General features: G+C 38.5%; 1 protein-coding gene across 1 annotated transcript in view; it reads right to left on the bottom strand.

The window, feature by feature from the left end:
• Nucleotides 1-23128, bottom strand: part of Trio (trio Rho guanine nucleotide exchange factor) — a 207447-nt gene that overhangs the window by 92427 nt on the left and 91892 nt on the right. The window contains 11 exon segments of the mRNA XM_015490460.2: nt 3596-3697; nt 5625-5815; nt 7375-7486; nt 9819-9911; nt 11707-11796; nt 12388-12457; nt 14131-14240; nt 14802-14868; nt 15584-15699; nt 15796-15990; nt 20227-20349. Of these exon segments, the coding sequence (XP_015345946.2) occupies nt 3596-3697; nt 5625-5815; nt 7375-7486; nt 9819-9911; nt 11707-11796; nt 12388-12457; nt 14131-14240; nt 14802-14868; nt 15584-15699; nt 15796-15990; nt 20227-20349 (1269 nt within the window).

Genomic DNA, 23128 nt, shown 5'->3' with positions numbered 1-23128 from the left:
TTAAGAGACATTATGTGTTGGTTAGGGGCCAGCAAACAGTTAGCAGGGAAATGACCAAACCCCACAATCCTGATGCTTCATCTGCTGGGATCCTGGGATGCTGCTGCTGGCAGGTGCCAGGCAGGTGCCTCAGGTGGAGTATCCCACTGACTCCCACAGGGACTCCACAGAGAGCCTCTATCATCCTCCTTATCAGTGAGGAATTCAAACAAGGATACCTTCAGAAATGTGCTTCAGGCCACAGTCACCAACTGCAAATAACTTCAATCCCCAATCTTTTTATATTTTATTTTGAGACAGAGTCTCACTAAGTTGCTTAGGATCTCGTTAAGTTGATGAGGCAGGCTTTGAACTTGTGATCCTCCTGACTCAGCCTCCTGAGCCGCTGGGATTTATAAGTGGGTGCCAATGTGCCCAACAGAAAAATTAGTTTTGAAAAATGGAAAGTTAATGCTGCCTTGTTCTCTCCCTATCAAATGCCCTGGGCACTCTATAATCCTCCTTATCAGTGAGGAATTCAAACAAGGATACATTCAGAAATGTGCTTCAGGCCACAGTCACCAACTGCAAATAACTTCAATCCCACTACAACTCTGGGGAAATGTTCTCTGGAAATGGCACAGGTAGATGCTCAGTAAGCATCTGCTGAACAAATGCATGTGGCATCATTTTTTCCACTTTTTCTTTATTTGCTCTCCCTTAAAAGAGGTTTTTGTTTCTTTCTTTTCTTTTCTTTTCTACATGTTCTAAACCTTAGTAACAGTTTTCTAATTTTCTTGTGGCAAACACCCACCTCCTAGGATTTAAGTATAATTCCTTGTAAATGATTAAATGATTGTCAGTGGGATCATAGATGAGATCATGAAGGGAGAGGCACCCAACATTTCTCCCTGAGAACCTTGTTTTTGAAAACAGAAAACCAAAGCTATGTTGAGAAAGAAATTAAAATTAATAACCCTCTTTGTAATATAAAATATGTAAAGTGGAGGATATGTTTTTAAAGTCACTGAGAGTAGAAACTGGGAAATAAATGAAGAAAACAACTTTGAAAAGTACAGATCAGGAATTTAAATGCCTGATACTAACATTTGGAGATTAAACAAAGAGAAGTATATGAAAAAGAGCATTTGGCAGAGTTTGGAAACAACTGAAAAAAAATATTAATATGGTTTAGTATGAAAAAAATTCTTATGCAAATCAATCATTATATTTACAGGAATTGGGCTGGGATGTAGCTCAGTGGCAAAGGATCTGCCTTGCATTAGCAAAGCCCTAGGTTTGACCCCCAGTTCCAAAAAAGATTAAAAAAAAATTACAGCAATAAATACATTGTGCCACTCTTTCAGAAACAGTAAAAGTAACTCAACTAAAATACCAAGTAAAAGGCAGCACTTGGCTGAGAAGAGAATAATTTGTTTCATACTCAGAGTAATTTCAAACTGTTTTTAAGTTGATGATTTAGAAATAAAATTCTCCTTTGCAGACTAAACAACTAAAAAAAGACCAAAGTTTTGTTTTACAACTGCTAGGCCATCACCATTGCAGTCATTACCACCATTATCCTCCCCATCACTACTCCCAGCACCATCACACCTATATCTATACATTTACACTCTCACCAGCTCCACCATCTACATTAGCACCACACTGTACACCAGCACCACACCACCATCTATGTTAGCGTCACTACATCAGAATCTACACCTTCACCATTACCACCCACAGCTGTCCTACCACCATATACAGCACCAGGTATACCACTGTCTATACCTTTACTGCCATTTACACTGTCATCAATTGCTAAATGTTGTCACTAGCACTACCAACTAGCATCATCACTGACACCTTCATCACCACCAATACCATTGTTTAAACCAACATTTCTACAATCTATACTATCAGTATCAAAATCTACACCAACACTTCTATCTACACCACCATCATACCACATCCTCCACCATCACTGCCAACACCACAAAGCAATCTCTGAAATTAAAGCACACGTTACTTTCTTCAGTCCCTCCTTGAAAGCTGGAAAAAGTTAAATACTCAAAATTCCCTGGAAACTTTTCATATAGTAGAGACTGCAGTAAGTCTTATTCTTCAATTGTATCATGAGCATTTAAAATAAGTTCTAAGTGAAAACAGTCCATATCTAGCACCATTTCTTAAAAACACACTTTGGGCACTTGCCACTTCAGCTCATGTGCCTAGTTCATGCAAATCAGAAATTTTAATATCTTGAGTATACTTTAAAAATTTTACACCTTAGAAAAATTCAGTTATCTAAAATTTAGCTATCAGTGTAAAGTGTACTCTATAGAAGAACATACTGGGCTGGTAATCATATATTCACTGAAAAATAATCCATTATTAACATCTGAATAAAGACCTGAACAACATAATGGCTTCCACAGTCAGTAGTTATTAAAGGGCAGACTCAAAAAAGAGCAATGGACAGATGAACAACTCAGGGTTGCCGGAAATACCAGAGAGATTTAAAAGGTATGCAAGATACACAATAACTCACATGTAAGTTCATGCACCAGTTCCCATTACACTTTGGCTCATCTCCAATATTCTACAAATCATTAGCTATGTCTTCCTCAAAACATTCTGAAGTCACTTATGGTTTTTCCAGACAGTTAAGAAAGACCATTCCATCTGTATTTCCTCAAATACAGAAGGGTGGTGTGGTGGTGGTGGTGGTGGTGGTGATGGTGGTCGTGGCGGTGGTGTACGTAAGAGATTCTCTGCTGTTCCTAGGTTAGTAAAACTAAAGGAGAGTTCAAATCAAATATGCAAAGATATTTTCCTCTCCCCAAAGCTATAAAGCCAAAAGTACCCTTTGTAGATTTGAATTTTAAATAGTATCAAACTCCATTATTTATAACTAATCTGCTTTTCATTCTGCCCCCAAACTAGAAAGCTGAAGAGGATCCTGTAAAGACTCTTGGCCCATTAGGTTTCAACTTCCTGTCACAGACTTTTTTCCCTCTGGAAACTCCAGAGTATGCAATGAGAGTTACTGGTGTGTATCTCATTCCTCCCACACGTCAAATTCTTGCATCTCTTAAAGAATTAATTAATTAATAATACTATTAATTTTTTTTTGGCAGGGGTGGTCCTGGCGATACTTGGATCTAATCCCGGGATCATTTACCACTCAGCTACATCCACAACCCTCTTTATTTTTTATTTTAAGCCAGGGTCTCACCAAGTTGTTTAAGGCCTAAGTTGCTGGGGCTGGCCTTGAACTTACAATCCTCCTGTTTCAGCTTCCCGAGTTGTTGGGGTTACAGGTGTGTGGCACCATGCCCAGCAGAAACAATTATTTCTTTATAAGACTAAATTAATAGGTTTTAAAAAGATTTTCCTCCATTTATTCTTTCACGAGGCTAGCAAAATTTAGCTCAAGTTATTTCATCATCAGAATTCCAAATTGCATTTATTCTACTATTCTTTCTATGGTAGTCACCAATCCCAACAGATACAATGATATGGAAACCTATCTGCTTTAACAAGAAAAGCACACAGCTACACAAAGCCACAAGAAACTCCTCACATAGCATGCCCCAGCTTTAGATGAACATACCTTAAGGACAATTTTGTTATCTGAAGTTGGCGTCCTCCCTACCCACAGTGCAAATTTGCAAGGATCCCCTTCAACATGTTCTGTGACGCCCAACTCTGAGGTCTGCATTAAAAAAAATGATATAATTAGAGGACAGTAAAATTCTGGTAGGATGTAGAACAGGGACAAAACAGTTTGGTCACTTGTGGACATGCTAGATTACAACACATAATTTCTCTGCATTAGACTTCCTTTTAGTTAAAATGAGGAAATTTTCTTTTAGGCCACAGGTGATTGGTTTCTTTTTTCACCTTCTCTGAATATTTCCACTGGAGATACCAATGCAGGTCATTAAACAGAACATCCAGAGGAAGGAAGCCAAAAGATGTGAAAATTTTTCTATCCAGAAAATCAAGAGATGACCATTTTCAATCTTATAAACAACAAATGCATTTTTCATTATCCTAAAAGGGCTGCCACCATGAATTTTCACTATTAGTAACATATCTTCACAGAAGGCAATGATGTTTGAACAATTATTTTCCAATTTATTTATACATGGAATTCACTTTTTAGTATTCTACCAGTAATTTAAACAGCAAAGAAACAAAATCTTTCTCTGTGATATATGCAGAACATGGAACATGCAGATGAAGGTCATTATCTTTAGTCCCTCTCCCACAATCAAGCTCATCCCTAATGCATTCTCCCAGCAAAAGGAAGTGATTCAAAATGGAACTACAAAGGTGGCCTCTAAGGGAATCTTAAAACTTTTAAAAGATAAATTAAGTGAAGATGTGTAAGCTTCCAAAGCAGACTAGCTAGGTCTCTAGGGGCAAATTAATGTAAGCTAGTGAAATTACTAGCCAGCAACACTGCATTTTTTTGTTTCTAGTCAGAATGTGACCTAAAATGATGTAAGGCAAGCTCTGATCCAAAAGATAATCTCAAGCAGGATGTCAGCCAAGAAACTGGTTTGCAAACCATTAGTATGAACTTGCAAACTCTAGGTTATTATTAAGATGATTTTTATACTTGGGGGTATTTATTATTTTAGGAGTTTAATACACAAATATCATAAAATGTATAATATATAAGCTATCCAAATTCCAAATATCTACTAACATTATACACACACACACACACACACACATATGTGTGTGTGTTCCTTTATGGCAGATATATATCTGCCATAAAGGAACTCAAGCAAAGGTGGTGATTTCTCCTTAGTCTTATCCAACCAGACCTGACCCTCCCCCTGGACTCTGCCCAGCAATTCTATGTTGTCAGACCTCTGAGAGAAGGCCCACTAAGGAAACTGGATGTGTGGGGACCTGAGGACTTCCTTGGCTAAAAAGCTATTCTGTAGACATGTACTTTCATAGAGGCTGGCTGGGTTGGCTATTGTAATGAAATGGTACCAGGTAATTTTCTCTCCTCAGAAGGACACTGACAGGTTAGATAAGAGTTGAAATGCATCACTGAGTCTGCCAACTGCTTAAGAGGCTGTCTCTGTATAGGTGGGTTGTGGAGTTTTCAAACTTATCTTTGCTTATATAAATTTTTTCTAATGATGACACCTTGCTTTATAAAGGGTCATACATTTATTTGTACATTTACTTTTTATAAATTTATATTTAAAAAGAACTTCATCATTAACAATCTATACTGAACCACCAAGTAAGGCTGCTTGAATATATAACCATGTTTATGAACAAAAAGATAATTGTCATGATATGAGAGGTTAGTTAATGAATACAAGAGAAAAACAGTTTAAATTCATTTGTAAAATATTTTCTTTTTCCTCAAGCTAGATGCTATAGGACTTAGGAAGAGCAGGTTTCCTGTGTATGAAATTCCAGTATGCCCCCTAGTGGACTCAGGGGTGTCGGAGAATTTCACTGAAGATGAAAACATTATCACAATTCAGACTCATTTTTGAATAGTTTGGGAAGTTAAGTTGAAGGAAACAAATCGTAATTTTTCTCCACCCACAAAAGGTTGCAATTATGTTACCTGTACAATTATAATTCTGAATGTCTATACTTACAAATAATTTGCTTTTGTAAAGGTACTTGCTTCTCCCACTGGAATCTTTTACTTCTTTACTAAATACTAAGGACATTTCAAAAAGAAAGAGATGCCGCTCTCGACCCTTTCGAATTAAGGTTTTTGGGTCCCACACTTGGAAGGACTCTTGCAAGATGAGCTCTCCCTGAGACTCAATGTTTTCATCAAACCCTACAACAAGAAAAATGTAGGCAAATCAATTTAAAAGAAAAAGGAAAAATGATGTACAAGAAAGTAATATTGCTATTTCAACACTTATAAGATACCCATCAATTAAATCTCAGATTAGAATTTCCCATCTGACTCTCTGACTCTAGTCTCTGCACCACTGCTCTATCCTACAAAGGGCATTTCTTTATAAATACCACTTTGCATATATTTTCCTTTGTTCCAAACTACAACAATAAACCTCAGTGATTCCTCATAGCTTTCTTCTTTCAGTTCTGTCCCCTCGGGTTGGCACTCACATCACCTGAACTCTGGTTTAACTTGCTCTGCTCCTCACCCCTCATTCACAACATTTCTTCTCTACCCAGAATGGCTTCTCCATTGCTCACATTGCTTCAGTCTGTGTTTCCTCAGGCTGAACATCCTTCCCAGATACTCTGCTCCAGACCTAGACTTGCCTTTCCTCAAGGCACTAACTAGTCCTCCCTCTTGAAGACATCCCCAGTCACCATCCTGTGTGAGCCTGGAACACTCTGCATGTGAGCCAGCCTTGCCCTGGCCAGGCACTGATGTTTGTTACTGTTCTTCTCATTGTAGAAGTGGCCACCAGAGCTTAACCAAGCAGTATCTGGGACACAAATTGCTCATTACCATCCATTTCCACTGTCGTCTTCTCCCTAGCAGAAATTCCCTCTAGAGCCACTGCAAATAGGCACTTCATTTCCCAGCCTTGTCTGCAGTTAGGAGCAGCCAGGAGTCCCCATTCTGGGCAAGTGAGAAGAGTATGTACAACTTGTAGTCTCTGCCTATCTAGGTTCCCTACCCATCCTCCATCCCCACTTTCTCCTAGATGGAATGTTAATGTAGTCCTGAAAACTTACTGTACCTAATCAAGCAGGACAATATCAAGGATGGAGAAAAATGAGCTGGAACATAGCCTAAGTCCTTGATGACATCACAAACAGCTGCCCAACAAGACCCACATTTTATGCCAGAGAAAGAAAAATGACCCTACTTGGCCTCTGAGTTTTGGGACTTTATTACATACGGTAGCACCTATGACCTAACTAATTTATTGCTCAATGATACTAATGAAATGACACAGGCTAGCAAAAGCATATGGGGTAGGACTGTATCTTACAAATAATTTCATGTAACTGGAGCCACGCACTGCAACACAGAAACAGCTTAATGAAACAGAAGCATTCATGGAAATTATAAGTGCTGTAATGATTTTTAAATGTAATTACCTAGTTTCTCTTTACCATATTACATACCAAATTCAAATGCATCAGCAGGTGTCTGGTACCCACTATATTCAGGGCTGTAGCAATGGATATAGAGATGGGGAAGCAATAGCTCTTTCAAGGTTATACAATCTCGGGGCTCAAATCATTCACCCATTACCCACCCCTGCACTGGCAGAAAGCCTGAGGTAAATGACCCAACTGCTGCTGGAGTTCAAAGTGTGGAGCAGCTGTTTTCCAGGCTCAGGACAAGGAAATCCACTTACAACCTGTATTAGCAGGTCATAAGGATGCACATGTGTTGAGTCCCATTACCTTCCAGCATGCTGAGGTGCATGGCGTCGTTGGCTCGCTTTGGCACACTAAGCATCACCTCAAGGCCGTCTTTAATTTCTCCCTTTCCTTCCTCACAGCACGTGAGCAGCTCCTGTAGAAGACCAATACCATGAATTCAAGAAGGCAACCATAATGCTCTGTGAACAAGATCTTAGCAGAAATGAAGCAATTTATGAGAACTGATGGTTTTCAAGATAAAAACAGAGCTTGATCAATTTGGCACATAATTTCACCTAAAATGAATTACTGCCTCATTCAATGGACAGTAGGGTTTTTCCTGCCCAAATCAGGACATGAGAGTAAACTACATACTGTCATCATTCAAAATGAAACTAATATACTGTCAATAATCTCAAAAATGTAGAAATACATAATGCATCATTGACTACTGGTTACACTTGACAGACATACCAGATTCCACTGTTATGCTGACTACATCACCCTGACATGATTCTGAACTCCTGTGCCACTGAGACAATGCCCAACCAGTCAGCCAGAACGCTGCAGCAAGAACAGGAATGTGCATAAACACCTAATGACAAATGTCTTTCCTCTGTCTGCAGAATGTTTAAGAGAACTCTAATGAATGAACTACACCTCCCTGAGAGATCTTTGTGCGTAACTACATTTCAGGGATACTCAGAGGAACATCATCATTGAATGAGTGACAGCAGAACATTAGATCACATACTGGTGGGTTATTTCTTACTGGGGTATTAGTGACTACAAACCATTCAGTAACAATAGTCTTTCACGTCCTGGTAATCCACAGAAGAGGGATAGGATATTATAGTCAATTATGGCCTCACTCTTGGTGGTTAAGAGTAACTCAATTACCTGAAAAACACCTTTATTCATGACCAGATGGTATCTTTCTATGATTCTGAGCAACTTGGCAAAAGCTACTATACAAATGAAATATACCAAGACTACTGCTTTGGCAGAAAACCTTTTCTGGGAGATTGAGGAAGCTTTTAACAGTTCCTGGAAGAACTTCTGGGCACAATGAAGTAAAGTTTACAAACTGAAGCACTAGCTTAGTGGAACCAAAGATTTAAAACAAAATCCTTAAATCTTGAGGACGCCAAGGGGTAAAGAGAAAGTAAAGAGAAAATGTGACTATCAACAAATTAGCCTCCTAACTTCTTCATGTTCATACCAACATCATCTACAGTGATGGCCATAAAATCACTTAACACAACTTGAATATTACAGTACACTCAAAAAAGGAACTGGTGATGTAGTTCAGTAGTAAAGCATTTGCTTAGCAGAAACACAAAAACAAACCAAACACAGCTATAGAAAGTTTCCCATTAGAAAAGTCCCATAATAGTATCATTTGCATAAAAGAACACAATTAGTTTTTGTTGTTTCTAAATGTTTCTTACTTAAAAAAAAAAAAGGTAAGAGCTTTTAGGCATTCATAATTCCATCTTCTGGATTTCTTTCATATCTAGCAAAATTACACTGTAATGTAGGAGGATCATAAAATATTGTTATGGGGGGTTAATAGGTCTCATTCTAATGCTTAATAAGATTTAACAGACAAAGAAAGAATATGGTAAATGTCACCAAAAATTAGTTGTAAGTTAAGAAAATTTATTCTTGATGATACAATACACATTTTATTATAACTCTTATTATGAATTCTAACTTTTCCTTACTTTTGTATTGTTGAAACTAATTATTACTCAATTTTTCCAAATGTGATTTTAGTTATAATCATTTATAACAACAACAACAACAAAAAGCAGGGGACAACTTAACTCAAACTCCTGAGATTTGCACAAATATGTTCCACAAGATGTGTGTGATAAATGACTAACAGTAACAGAGAGGGAGCTACATGAAGTAGGGGATTCAGTGGAAAAGCTGGGTTCAAAGCCAAGACAAACTGTATGTATCAGTGATGATTCTGGGCAACTTCCTGGTCCTGCCCAGCCAGTCTCCACACCTGAAAACCAGCATTGTTGTAGGTTAGTATGTGCAAAGTAGCACACTGCCTGGCCCACAGCCAGCATGCTGAAACTGGGAACTGAGGGTCAAGAACTAACAGCTTCTCATTCACATCTCATTTTATGTTAGACACAAAGGCTATTCAGTACAGTTCAGGTGCACAATCAAAGAATACGCTCTTATGTAACTGTTACAATGAGCAATCAGATGTCAATGAATAAAATATATCAACTTGCAAAATGTTATTTTTAAAAATTCAGGGTAACATACAAAGAAAAGATGGCAAAACACTAAATCATAATTCATGAATTTTGCAGCCTAAATATTCTTCATGCATACTTTTAAAATGCTCTTTAATAACAATTAATTAATTAATTAAGTGGTGCTAAGGATTGAACCCAGTGCCTTACACTTTCGAGGCAAGTGCTCTACCCCTAAGCAACATCCCCAGCCCTCTTTATACATACTTTCAAAAGGAGCTGATATTTTGTTATTCGCTGAACTGGTTTAATAAGGTAAGAAGAGATGGAATTGGCTAATCCATGCCGCTGCTGTATCTCCTATATTTAAAGAAACAAAACAAAATCTTATCATAGGATTATACTATTAAAACATGGTTATAACACTACATTTGTTTTCTAGATGCCTGACAAGTATTTAATCCTATTGAAATAGGATTTTCTTAAAAGTATATTCAAATATTATCAAAAACTTCTTTGCTTCTAAAATTTTACTTTGGATAGGAGGACAGAGAATTGGGTAAAAGTGAAGATCTACATTATTAGTCTATGACAAATCTAACACCAGGATTCCCACTTCACTTTGTAATTATGTCATTTCCACGCACAAAGCTGCTGGTTGTTTAGATTCCTCACCAAATGAGGAGTCTGTCCATTTTATTTAGCACTCTATGCTGAATACCAATGACAGAGCTCAGAGGTAGAGTAGCACCTGGTGGATGTTCAGTAATTCTTACTAATAGAAGAATACCTGAAGGTCAACAGATGTCCTAGAGAATGAAGGCAGTTATCCCAGAAAGCTTCTTTAAAAAATAAAACAACTCAATGCGGAATACTGAAGGCATGCAACTTGTGAAACCTGTCAGCTGGCCAAGTATGATTTCCTTTATAATTAAAGATGTATTTTAGGATACAAAGGCTCTTAAATGGCTTTGATTCCAGACATTAAATGTACCACATACTATCATTGCTTGGGCCTTTAAATATTTCTAAGTCTGCATGTTTCTGGTTGCTGGTCTTCATCTAATGGCAAGAGCATGGAGTTGTGTGAAATATTTAAAAAAAAAAAAAAAAAAAAGGTGGCATTAGGCTGGGAGCTTCCTATTACAGAGGCACTGATGGGTATTTACTGCTCCATGGGAATGACAACCCAAACAGGGTCAGGTACAGGTAGGTTTCAGCTCAAAGACAGAGGCTTTAGTTTACTCTGTTTCCCAGACTTTCATATAAAAGCAGATAATTACACTTGCCCATGTACAAGTGTGATGCCAAAAAAATAAGTATGATATCCTCACAGCCTTGTGCACCAAAGCACACATAGTATCCAAAAGTACCTTCTTGTCGATTGAAACATATGTGGCACTCGTCTGACTAGGCTCTGAAAACCCAAGCACTTTCTGTATAGTATATCATAAGACTCCATCATCCCCTTTGTACAAACAACAGCTCTGCAATCTTTTTCAAAAAACAGATGATCTGTATATACCTTTACTCAATGAGAACATAATTAATGAAACTTATAATTGATTCTAGTTGTTATGCTAAAATTTTACTGCAGAGCACTTTTGGAAATTCATATCATGTTAAGATTAAAACAGAACAAATAAATGATTAAAAGCTTTGATAATTAAAAAATTCAAGATTAAAAACAGATTTTGGTAATATTTGAACAACAGACTTTTTTTATTCAATATCTTTATTTGTTTTTTATATGGTGCTGAGGATCAAACCCAGTGCCTCACACGTGCAAGGTGAGTGCTCTACCACTGAGCTACAGCCCCAGCCCATGAACAACAGACTTTTAAGAATTATTTTTGTTTTACAGAGGGGAAAAAAAACCCCTTACTTTAGCAGTTCATACTCTCTATACATAATATTATATGTAAAAAATTCATGGTTGCATATAAAGAATAATGTATGAATTTCTGACATATAAAAGGCTTCAAGTACTTGAGTAGGATCTTTTAAAATCAGAATAAGAGTATCCTAACATAAACAGGATCAAAAGGAAAATATTATACCAGCAGTTGGTTGAAATTATGAGTAATGTTGCATTTTATGTATACTAAATATAATCTAGAATTTTTCATAGCTTCTTTAGTAATCTTTTACTTACATCAAAGTAGGACCCTGCATGTTCCAATATAAGCTGAGTAGAATCAGGCTTATTTTTGCAATAGGTGACATACATCTGAAACTTGTCTGCCTATAGAATAAAATTAGAGTATGTCATTCAAACTTCAACAAATAACAGTATGATAACCTTTTATATAGGAAAGAAGTTTTGTGGATAAAAGAAATTTAAGCTTCAAATAAAATAAACTATTAAAATAAGAGCTACATCCTGTTGATCATACACCTTTCAGAAACTTTCCCAACTCTGGCAAGTTAGGGCCAGGCACCTTTTCTCTCTCAGTCCACATTGGTTTGAGAAAACCTCCGCTTCAGGCTTACAGCCAAGGACCTATAGGATCACTGTGTGTCTGCCTCTCCTCCAGAACAGGCACTCAACTATGAATCCACAGGGTCAAGCAGAGGCCTGGCACACTAACCGTTCTCTTTCATACCATCACTATAGCCAATAAAAAATCCATTCTATAGTAATAAGTAGTCGAAGAATGTAAATCTATGAGGTAAAATCCATATGTATAGATATGAGCAGAAGATGGTGATTTTCTCTGTATTTACAGATATGAGCAGAAGATGGAGAGACTAGAAAGAAATAAACAGTATCCCTTTCAACTTTCTTCAGTGTCATCATATAACCTGAGAGGACAAGCAGATGAGGCTACTTTACCCAGGTAACAAAGCAATGTCCAACATCCTCTGGCAGTTGTTCATATTTTTCCAGCTCCTTTAGGAAGATGCTGCAAAGAATTAAAATATTAAAGTATCATGAAGGTGGTATAAAACATTTTGCTAGCAAGAAATGGAAAAACTGATGCCACCTAAATTTTTAAAATTATAAAATTTATAGCTCTTTTAATTGATTTTATTTTTTTAAATACACGACAGTGGAATGTATTACAATTCTTATTACACATATAGAGCACAATTTTTCATAGCTTTGAAATTTATAGCTCTTAACCAGAGTAAGTTATTATGACTTTTAAACACCTAATAGTTTAGTTTTTGAATACCTTTTAAAAGAAATCTTAGCCTAGAATTTAGTAGCTAAGGTCATGATGCACGGATACAAAATGTTCAATTAGAAGAATCCTTTTAACATGTGCATACTTTCTGGTGGGGTGTGGGGAGTAGAGGTGAGCAGGCCCATCAGTTTTGGCCTAGCATCATGTTACCATTGGCTAATGGTCTTGGAAAAAGTCCACCTAAAGGAGTGTTTCTTGCAGCTTTTATTTTTTTTGGTAAATATTGAAAATAAATTCTTATGAACTTTGAGATTTTTTCTTCTAAGTCTGTGTAAAATGTCCTTGGTATTTTGATGGGTGGAAACTGAATCTGTAAATTACTCTGGGCTGTATGGACATTTTAACAATATTAATTCTCCTACTCCATGAACATAGGATACGTTTTCATTTATCTGTATCATTTTTTTATTTCTTTAATTAATGGTTTGCAGTTTTCACTATGGAGAGCTTTCAGCTATTTAGTTAAATTGACTCCTATATATTTGTGTTTTGTAGCTATTGTAAATTAGAACTCAATCCTACAGAAGCAGTAAATCCTGTTATTTATGACAACATGCAAGGACTTAAGAGGACATCCTGTTAAATGAAATGAATTAAACACTGCATAAACTCATACTAAGTGGAATCTAAAAAAAACTCATCTTATAGAAGTTGAGAGTAGAATGATGGTTACCAGAGGCTAAGGAATGCAGGTGGGAAGGAGAGATTGGTCAATAGATACAATGTTATTATTTGATAGGAAGAAGTGGTTTGGTGTTCTATGGAATGGCATGATAAATAGAATTAACAATAATGCACTACATATCTCAAAATAGTTAGATGAAAGGAATTTGAATATATTCACTACAAAGAAAGAAAAAATTTTAAGATGATAGATACGTTAAATACTGAGTTGATCTCACAATGTACATCATAAATATGTACAAATGATGCATCAGTCAAAAAATTTAAAAAAACTTAAAAATAAACGAATAAAATCATGTGCCTTCTGTGACCAATGTAAGGTGTGATTTATTTTAGTTAGACCACACTGATCCTTCCTCAGTAATAAAATATGAAACATCATCAGCCTGAACCCCCCAGGGGAGTTTTTTTCCTTTACTTCCAAGAAGTGTCTTGAGAGAAGTTAGAGTTCCTACACAAACATTTTCAGTTGTCCTAATCACATTTCTGTAGGAAATAGGAAGAATTAGAAGCTGTATCTGTATTAAAAGAGTCTCTAAAACGTTAATCTTTTTGGAGAAAAACTAATAGACTTCATTCAAATCTCAACAAAACCACTGAAAACTGCTTAGTTCAATTAAAAACTTTAATTTCTTGAGATGAAACTTCAGTAGAGTATCTAGAGTTCAGGAGTGTACCCATTCCCCAAAGACAAAGCTACTCACTTATTATGAAACTCATAGATTTCCTGCATGTTTCCAAAGATAATGAGCTCTTTGTTTACAATGCCAGGCGGGATCTCCTCCACTCCACTAGTCATTTCCCATAGGTAGGTCTAGCAGGAAGGAAACAGAGGAATTAGACAAAAATCCACACAAACTTTCAGAAACAGCTATTCATGTTTCCTATAAATAAAACTCAGAGTTAATGTGTAAATGAAACTATATCTGAAGAATAAAACCTTTCATAAGGCTTTTATAAAGTCTTTTATGAAAGTTTTTCAATTGCTATTAACATTTTGAAAAGACTTCCTATACTGCTCATCTCTAAAACTTATTCCCAGCTTCAAATTTTGGAATTAATCTATTCCCTAAGGTACATCAAATATTCAGGATACCACTGTGTATCAGTTGCCATCATAATTAGTAGGCACATTTCTCTGAAGCTGCTGTAAAATTCTGTGCAAAGAGAATGTCAGCTAGGCCATCATGTGATAAGTGAATGAGAGGATTAATGCTGTGTCATCTCTGTAATGAGTGAAAAGCACGCCTAGAACTTCATAGAAGAGCAGAAACATGAACCAAAAAGCTGCAACTGTTCTAAGAACCACCAACAGGTAGAAATAGAACAGCAAGGTTACACTCATCTAAATAAACAAGCAAAAAAACTTACTTACATCCATACACTCCCGAAGGTCTCTTACATAAGCCTTTTCGGTTTGAATTAGCTCAGCCATTATGAACCTTAAACAGAGTTAAGACAGCGAATATTTCAGTCCACATTCAGGATGCAGGCTTACTTTACCATTTACTTTTATAAAGATCTTGAAGGATCTAAAAGTATTAAGTCCAAAGTAATAGGTTTTGGAGAAGCAATTCAAGAACAGATAGAACAAGAGTATCCAGCCACTAATTCAAAGGGAAAATAAGGATTTTTGAAAACATTTTATTGAGGTACCTACACAGGCCAGGAATTCTCAACTTGGCACTACTGACATCTGGACTCTGTGTTATAGGCTGGAGGACCCACAGAGATGCCAGCTGCACTCCTCCCTCCGTCCTCTCTGTGCAATACTAGAATCTCTCCTCACTGGCTTAATGTCTGGGGTGGGAGGGGGCTCATCAGGAATAAGAACCACTGAGAAGAGCTCCTTTTGTCCTTATTCATATATAGTACAGTCTACTAACTGGCAACTTTCAAACATCTACCTTTGTGTTATTAGTGTCCACTCATTAATGACAGGCACAGGGACAAAGGCAACATGATACTGTGTCTGAACCAGGTGACAAGGGGACTGCGGGCACTCCACAGTCTGTGTTGCAATAACTAAGCACACTTGAGCAATGAGGAGTCTCAAGAGCTGCTTGACTACAAACCACACAGAGAATCCTGCTTGTGCAAAAGACATTTTCTTCACTTTTTCAGTGAATCATGGTAGATCCTTAAAGAATGGCTTACTCTTTCCTGCGGGCAGACTTCCGTTTTTCTTCATTGAGTTCATGAGCAGCATCTCGAAGCTTCACCTCTGACCCAGGGATACTGGCTGGGATGATATCAAGCTGAAGACTTTTACTCTGTGAATGAGAGTCAATGAAGCCAGTTAATTAAATCAGCAAAGAGGACACTGGGAAGAAGACTATGAGTTGTTCTATTTGTACAAAGCCATTCACCGATTTGTTGGAATCTGAAGAAATCCCCAGAGCTTTCTCCAAAGAGGTCCTGTATTTCTCCATCCGCAGAGAGAAATCTCTGTACCTCTTATCCACTGCAGTGACACATTTTTTTATTTCTGCCGCATGGGCATGCCCTTTTTCACAAAAGCCATCAGCCAGCTGTATCAATAGCTTCACTCTCTCTTTGGTTTGCTGCAAAAAACAACACGGAAGTATTGTGAAGCAAATGAATCCAACTGCCAGAAGCCCCAAACACAGTGACAGTCTGGACCTGCCTACACTTGAGGCTCACAAGAGAAAACAGCTGGTGGCAAAAGCTTAGAGGCAAGCCCAGAGCCATCCAACCTATCTCCTGAGTGAATGGCATTTTTATGACCTCAAAGAAAGAACCCTAGACCGACAACCGTCAACAATGTCTTCATGTAGTAGATACTCAGTAAAATCTGTAGAATGAATGAATGAATGAATGAATGTTCACTCAGGATGTTCTATTTACAATTATCCTACTCTTTTTTTTGAACACTGTTCATATTTGTTACAAAGCAGCTGTGCAAAGACAATTCCTTGCTTTACACAATTATTCTCCAAATGACTTTCTGGTTTTCCTAAAAGAAGTAAATTATTCTCCAAATGACTTTCTGGTTTTCCTAAAAGAAGTAAATGTGCACTGTGGAGGTCCCCAACCCCCAGTAGGTGCATAGCACCTCCACAGTGCACATTTACTTCTTTTCTAATGCTTAGGAGATAAGAAGGAAAATTCACTATTCAGGTAATTATCTTCAAAGAGGTTATTTTAAATTTCGTTCCTGGTTGAGAACTCTCACACAAAGAAAGTTGTTTCATTTTATATGTACACAGAAAAGAATTTTGACTAAGCTATGTACAACTTTATTACTCTGCATAAAGTTAAGGAAAACCATAAAACAATAGTTGTATTGTTATAAGCAGATTTATGAAGGACTTAAACTATCCCCATTTTACAGGTGAGGAAACTGAGGTTCAGCAGTTAAAGCAATCTGTCCAGCAGGCAGTGTGTCTCAATCCTGAACCTCTACCACTTCAGCCTCCCAGACACACTCCCCACCAAGCGGAGACTCAGGAAAAGGTTCAGTTATTTCACCAGGTCTCACTGGCAACCAGAGCCCAGAGCCTTCCAGCACTGGGAGTGCTTTACTATTGGGATCAGCCCTCTGTGATGAAAGTGCTTTTGCTCGGATCTTCCCTGTTTGCTCTTTGTCCTTAGACTTTGCTTATATTTGTGGATTGCCCTTTGAAAATTTTTAAATATATTTGTATAGATGAATTTATCAATCTTTTCTTATACGAGTTTTGCGTCACGTAGACAAATTTCCCCTATATGAGGATTTTTTTTTCCTTTAAAAATTCTGTTATTTCTTCTAGTACTTTTATGCTTTCATTGCTGATACTTCAAACTTCTGGTATTTATCTTGGTATCAAGGTGAGAGATGAATTCAACTTAATTTCTTTCTGGAGGGCTACCCTACACCACTAAAAAATATTCCATGTCAAAGTAAACTATTACAAGGGTTTTCATCCTTCCTCTATTTGTCAAATCTAGAGATTTTTACAAAGGTAGATTTTTACTTACAAAGTATATAAATATTACAACCAAACAACTTCTTAAGTCCTCATACACAGACAGCTTTGTTCATCACATTCTTTGGTGGTCAGAGCCTAGAAAGGGTGCACAGTCAACTGTTGCAGACACTTTGTAACCAGGCAAAGCATTTGGCATTGGGACACTGCTGATCAGGACCAAGGGACATTGTTTAGGAAGAAGACAGCAGAGCTCTGAATGACTTTGAAAGACAGGGGGTTTCAAAGCTCACTGTGCACACAGATGGCACCGTGAACTGTGCAACATGCTCCTCTCTGGGCCTAGAGTCGTCATCACTGTTTGCAGGGAGGACAGAGATCAGCTCTCAAGTAACCCATAGGATCTGGAAGCAGGTGGTGCATACATACTGGGAGAGATTACCACATTAAGAGTCAAGAAGGAATCTAGCCAAGTCTTAGTAGGACAGTGATGAGAAAATTTCGTTTGGTCTTATAGCTTTATGCCATTAGCACCAAAAATGTTTTAGTAGTAATTACTGTCACAACTGGCCTGGGAGCCTATCCTGCCAAAGTTAAGAGCTCTCTGCAGAACAAAAGGAAATGTGGCTTCCTAGAAGACACCAAGACCATAAGCAAGAAGAGAGAAGATACATTTCATCAAGAAAAACCAAATGACACCTCCCAGCACCAAAGCAAGGGCACTGAGATTCAGAGAAAGGCAGCAAGGAACCAATGGAAAAGCTGCTATGGAAAGACAAGCAGGAGTGTTTTTCCAAAATCTCCCAGTTCCTCCCAGCTTAACTAATTCAACATGCCCAATAAAAGAAACAGTTCTATGTATCTGAGAAACAGAAAAATCAGATGTCACCTACAGTTTTAGACCTTCCTTATAAGATACAAGAATAAAAAAGATGCCTATTACTGCCTAAACTTCAATAACCACACCCTGAACTCAAGGAAAAGGGACATTTAGGAATAAAGAAAAAATTCCTTTACACAGGCTCCACTGGAGAAACACCGTTGCCAGAACACAGGACATCAGAATGCATGCTCCATTGTGTTCCATGTGTGTGGCCTCCAGAGTCCTCAGTGAGCAGGCCACCTCACTGTAATGGCCTCCAGAGTGCAGTAGAAGCGCAAAGAGCAAATCCCAAATCTACCTCTGTGTGCTCCATCAGGCATTTTATTAATAATTTTATAATCAAAGCATAGTCAAAGAAGCAAATATAGATCTTATAGTACACAGAGAAACTATGATTTTTATATCTAAATACTAACAAAACCAAACAGCGTATAGCCCATGTGTGGTGTATTGAGAGGAAGGAAAAGCCACACTCCTCACCTGCAGACACTGTGGGTCAGCTCTCCTGAGCTCTACGCTCTGTGCATCTCTAGGAGCAGCCTCCCACGCTTCTGCGAGTCCCACCTGCCACAATGCCTACAGCGCCCCCACCCAGTGCCAGGTCTTCTCACCACGCAGGGAGGGTGGTCTCTCTGCAGCCCTACTAGACTGTGATCTTCCAGGACAGGAATCAGGGATTCCCAGAGCCCAGTACCCTCAGGATCTGAAGGGAAATAAACTTACAGTTTGGGGAACCAGGAGCAGAGCACAGCAAAGAATAGCAGAAGGAGCCAGAAATGGTTACAGAAAGCATAAAAATGCATAAATAAACATAATACAAAGTAGCAGTTGTCACTCTACATGATTTACAAATTCCTCTTGGGTAAATTTCCAAAGTCTGGTTAGGGTCACCCAAAATAGTGGTTCATGCTACTCATAGGAATACTTCTTTTTAATCAAAATATATTGTTTGGCTTGATTATTTATATTCCATTCACAAATCTGAAATTATTGTCAGCTTGTTCCAATAACTCAAAGTCTATCATCAAAATTAAAGACAGTTCTGAAAATATTTCAAAGAATATACATTTAATAACTATGAAAAACAAAAAGAGAAATGCTACAGGTTGAGGTGGCAACTCTGAAGAGTCTCAAAACTATTCTGAGGCAGGGCTGGGATTGTAGCTCAGTGGTAGAACACTTGCCTGGTACATGGGAGGCACTGGGTTTGAGCCTCAGCACCACATAAAAAAATAGGTATTATGTCCATCTGCAACTAAAACAACAACAACAAAACAAACAGACAAATAAAAGAGGGAATTAGCTTGTGCAGACATTTGCATTGGAGAAACAACTGATCAGTGGGTGGGTTCTTAGGTTATTTTCTTAAAGATATAATTTCACTGAACCCTTTAATTCTATTTTGATTTAAAGCGACAAGGCCTCCAGTCTTATAAACCTGAAAATAACTTGCAAAAGAGACACTGATATAAACTCTGCCAACCACAAAACATAGACAACTTCTGGACAGAGGGTAAGTGATACTACTGTAACTCTTTCCACCAATTGAAGACAGGGAAAAATATCCACAGAGTACATAAAAGTCAAATTGGTACCATCAAAGAGTATTTCATGAAAATAGCCAGCACCTGGAAAATAACTGGCAAAGAATTCAAGAGAGAAAAAAGAAGGCATAACAGAAAGAATGAAGACAAAAAGGAGGAGAGAGAAGGAGGCAATCGCAGAAATGAGTGGGGCAAAAGGACATGGATGAATAAAGAGGGTGATGAGGGGACCTCTGAGAGAGGAGCATGACAAGGAGCACAGGCATCTCCTGACTGTGTGTGACGACCCTGCTGGTACCTCTGCTCCCCCATTTCACAAGGCATTTCTAAATGATGCCGTTGAGAAACACCTCATTTCCCTGATGCATCTGTTCTTGTTTACTCTGGAAAGACCCAGGCAGACTTCCAGGACCCTGCACAAAAGTCCACTCCCACTGAATTTACCTTCGCAGTTATCTGAAACTCCTCGTGTTCTTTCAGAAGCTCCTGGGTGTGTTGTATGCTGGACCCTGTTGAGGTATGTGTGGAAAGGTAGAATTCCCCGTTGTCGTGAATCCATTCTAAAGCCTAGAGAGGGAAGAAATAGAAAAATGTTCATGAGCTAAAAGTCCATTAGGAAAGTGCAAGTTTTTGAGCACCTCAAATACACAAAACAATGCTGGCACACATCAAGAAACCTTCCTTGCAGAGACTCATTTCTGAAATGAGTGTCTTAATTCCAAAGTTAAAAAAAAAGGGGGGAGGCATTGGAGAAAGTGTAATTCACTTATGTAGCAAGATAGTAAAATATTCCAGAGTTTCTTATAACTATGACCCTAAAGGCATACAAACAGTACAATAAAATAAATCATAGCCAAGACTCTTTTTCAAGAATATAGAAAAGGTGTAGGTAAAGGGTGGTCTGAAAGCCTCACAGTGCCAAATGTCCAGATGTTTATACACCTATATCTGTAGACTCCTACAGGGAGCTTTGATTACAAGAAGGAAAGGAAAGCAGGTGCATATTTCCTGCCGTCCATATACACCTTTTGGCTTTTCTTCCTATTCCTATGTTTGCTGTACCCACTTAATTTGCTTTTTGCAGTTCTCCTGCAGAGGGTCCCTCTACATTGTGCATAAACATGGTGACCAGGGAGATACTGGTGGGATTAACCGTTCTGGCAGTAGGACAGACACGATGACACCAGACACAAGGGGCCAGTGAGGTTCAGAGTGCAGTGGAATGAGAATTCTGTCATATACTCTCTTGTGGTTTTTTTTCTTCTATTTTCTTGTATCCAAAATGAAATCAGTAACTTAAATGTACACATCAAAAAGCCAATATTAAGGAAAAGAAGCATTTTAAAAAAGTAGAAAAGTGGGCTGGGGATGTGGCTCAAGCAGTAACACGCTTGCCTGTCATGCGAGGGGCACTGGGTTCGATCCTCAGCACCACATAAAAAAAATAAATAAATAAAGATGTTGTGGCCACCGAAAACTAAAAAATAAATATTAAAAAATTCTCTCTCTCTTAAAAAAAAAAGTAGAAAAGTTTCCACCTGCCCTTGGCAATCTCTGAATCATTCTCTGTAATCTGCTTGTCTTGGAACAGAAACGCTGCTGTTTCCACCAGATACATCACTGCATTTGTGGCATTTTCACAGCACAAAATGAAAAGGAAACCTGGACCTATACAGCCCTTCAGTTTCCTGACTGGGAGCTGACTTTTGTCATGTTTAAGTATGGCTGTCCCATCTCTGAAACAAGGTTAACACTGATATGAACAAGGGCCACTTTCATCAGTTTCTCCATTTATACAACAAACTTTCCCCAAGTACACACTGTAAAGCCAGAAGCCATGAGGCCCCAGGAATAAGAGCAGCCTGAACTCTATCCTGTTGCTTGGGAAGGAAGGCACAGATGGAAAGAAATTCACAAAAGATGGCTGCAATGACAAAGAGTAAGATGAACTTGTCAGAGGGGATCAGAGGAGGTGGAACCTCATTTGGGACCTGGGAGCTTAGGACAGCAAAGGGATCAGCATGTCACAGCTGTGAGCAGGGCCAACTCGGCCTGCTGTAAGACAAGATGGCGGGACAGGCTGGAAAGGAAACTGGAGTAGGTGGGGTATTGAAGGTCATAAGTAGGTGGGATTTTCTTCTGAAAGTAAATGTGTCTACTTTGTGAACAAAGGTTTGGAGTGGAGAGCCAGAAGACATGACTGAGGTTCCACTAGGATGAAGGGGTGAAGAGGGAAAGGCAGGACAGAGACATCTGGAAGACTGGCAACCCCTGAACCCAAATGAGAGAAGGTGGGAAGACAAGGGAAAGACAGGAATCAAGAGTAACACTGCTTGTCATTCCTGGCAAGATGAGCAGGGACACAAGACACAAGAAACACAAGTGCAGTCTTGTTTCTGGTGAGACCAAATGGACACACTCCACGGAGGTACCTGGGATGCATACATCTGGAGAGCAGAAATGGAGACCACAGTTGGGAGATACCCCAGATAAAAAGGTGAGAAGAGAGGAAAGAGAGGCAGTCACAGGGCAAACTGAGCCCCGAGAAAGCCTGCCTTCAGAGGTGGAGATAAGAGAGGAGGATCAGGAATGGGGTCCCAGGAAACCTGAGGGAAGGCATGCCAGAGGCAGCACCAGGGAAGCCCCAGGTTACTGCACCACATTCCTCCTAGGCCGCGTGCCTCCCTCAGTGTGCTACCCTGAAAACTGCAAATAAGTGAGGGTCCTCAAGGCATGGTCTGCTATGACCAGTTGACATTTGCCTGAGTGCTGTGATTCAAGTGCAGAGCAGAACTCTAGGAGAGCCACAGTGCTGCTGGGTCACCACCTGTTAACACTAGGAACTTATCTTTCTCTGCCAAGAGAATTATCTACAATTTTGCTTTTCTATAGCTAAATGATAACTTGTTTTGCAACAAAGAGAGAAAAAAGATATGTAAGAAAAAAATAAGAAAGCTTCTCTAGTTAGAAACCAAAGCAGGCCTCCCATAATTCTGAAATATGATCAAATGATCTTTAAATAAAATGAAGAAAATGAAATATGACATAAAACATCACAGCTTGCCTCCTCACTGTTGGGATATGACTCCAACACCTGGTGATATCAGCTGAGATGAGAGAAAGCCATCAGGGTGCCAGATCCATGACCCATGGACCCCAACATATCAATCTGAGGGAACTGGGCAGTTCTGGGTACAGGTCACCCCTGTGAGACCAACACACAGAATAGGATGAAATCAGTTCCCTAAGTGGAAAATCCATGCCAAGGAAAAATTAATTTCCCTTGGGCTATGAAGACTTCCTGGAATTCTTGCTTGTGGCAGGCACATGTTTCTGTGAATAGTTT

This window comes from Marmota marmota, unplaced genomic scaffold (assembly GCF_001458135.2).
Source record: "Marmota marmota marmota unplaced genomic scaffold, marMar, whole genome shotgun sequence".
Classification (NCBI taxonomy): Eukaryota; Metazoa; Chordata; class Mammalia; order Rodentia; family Sciuridae; genus Marmota; species Marmota marmota.
Note: the sequence above shows the minus strand (reverse complement) of the source record. Positions and strands in the feature narration are given on the sequence as shown.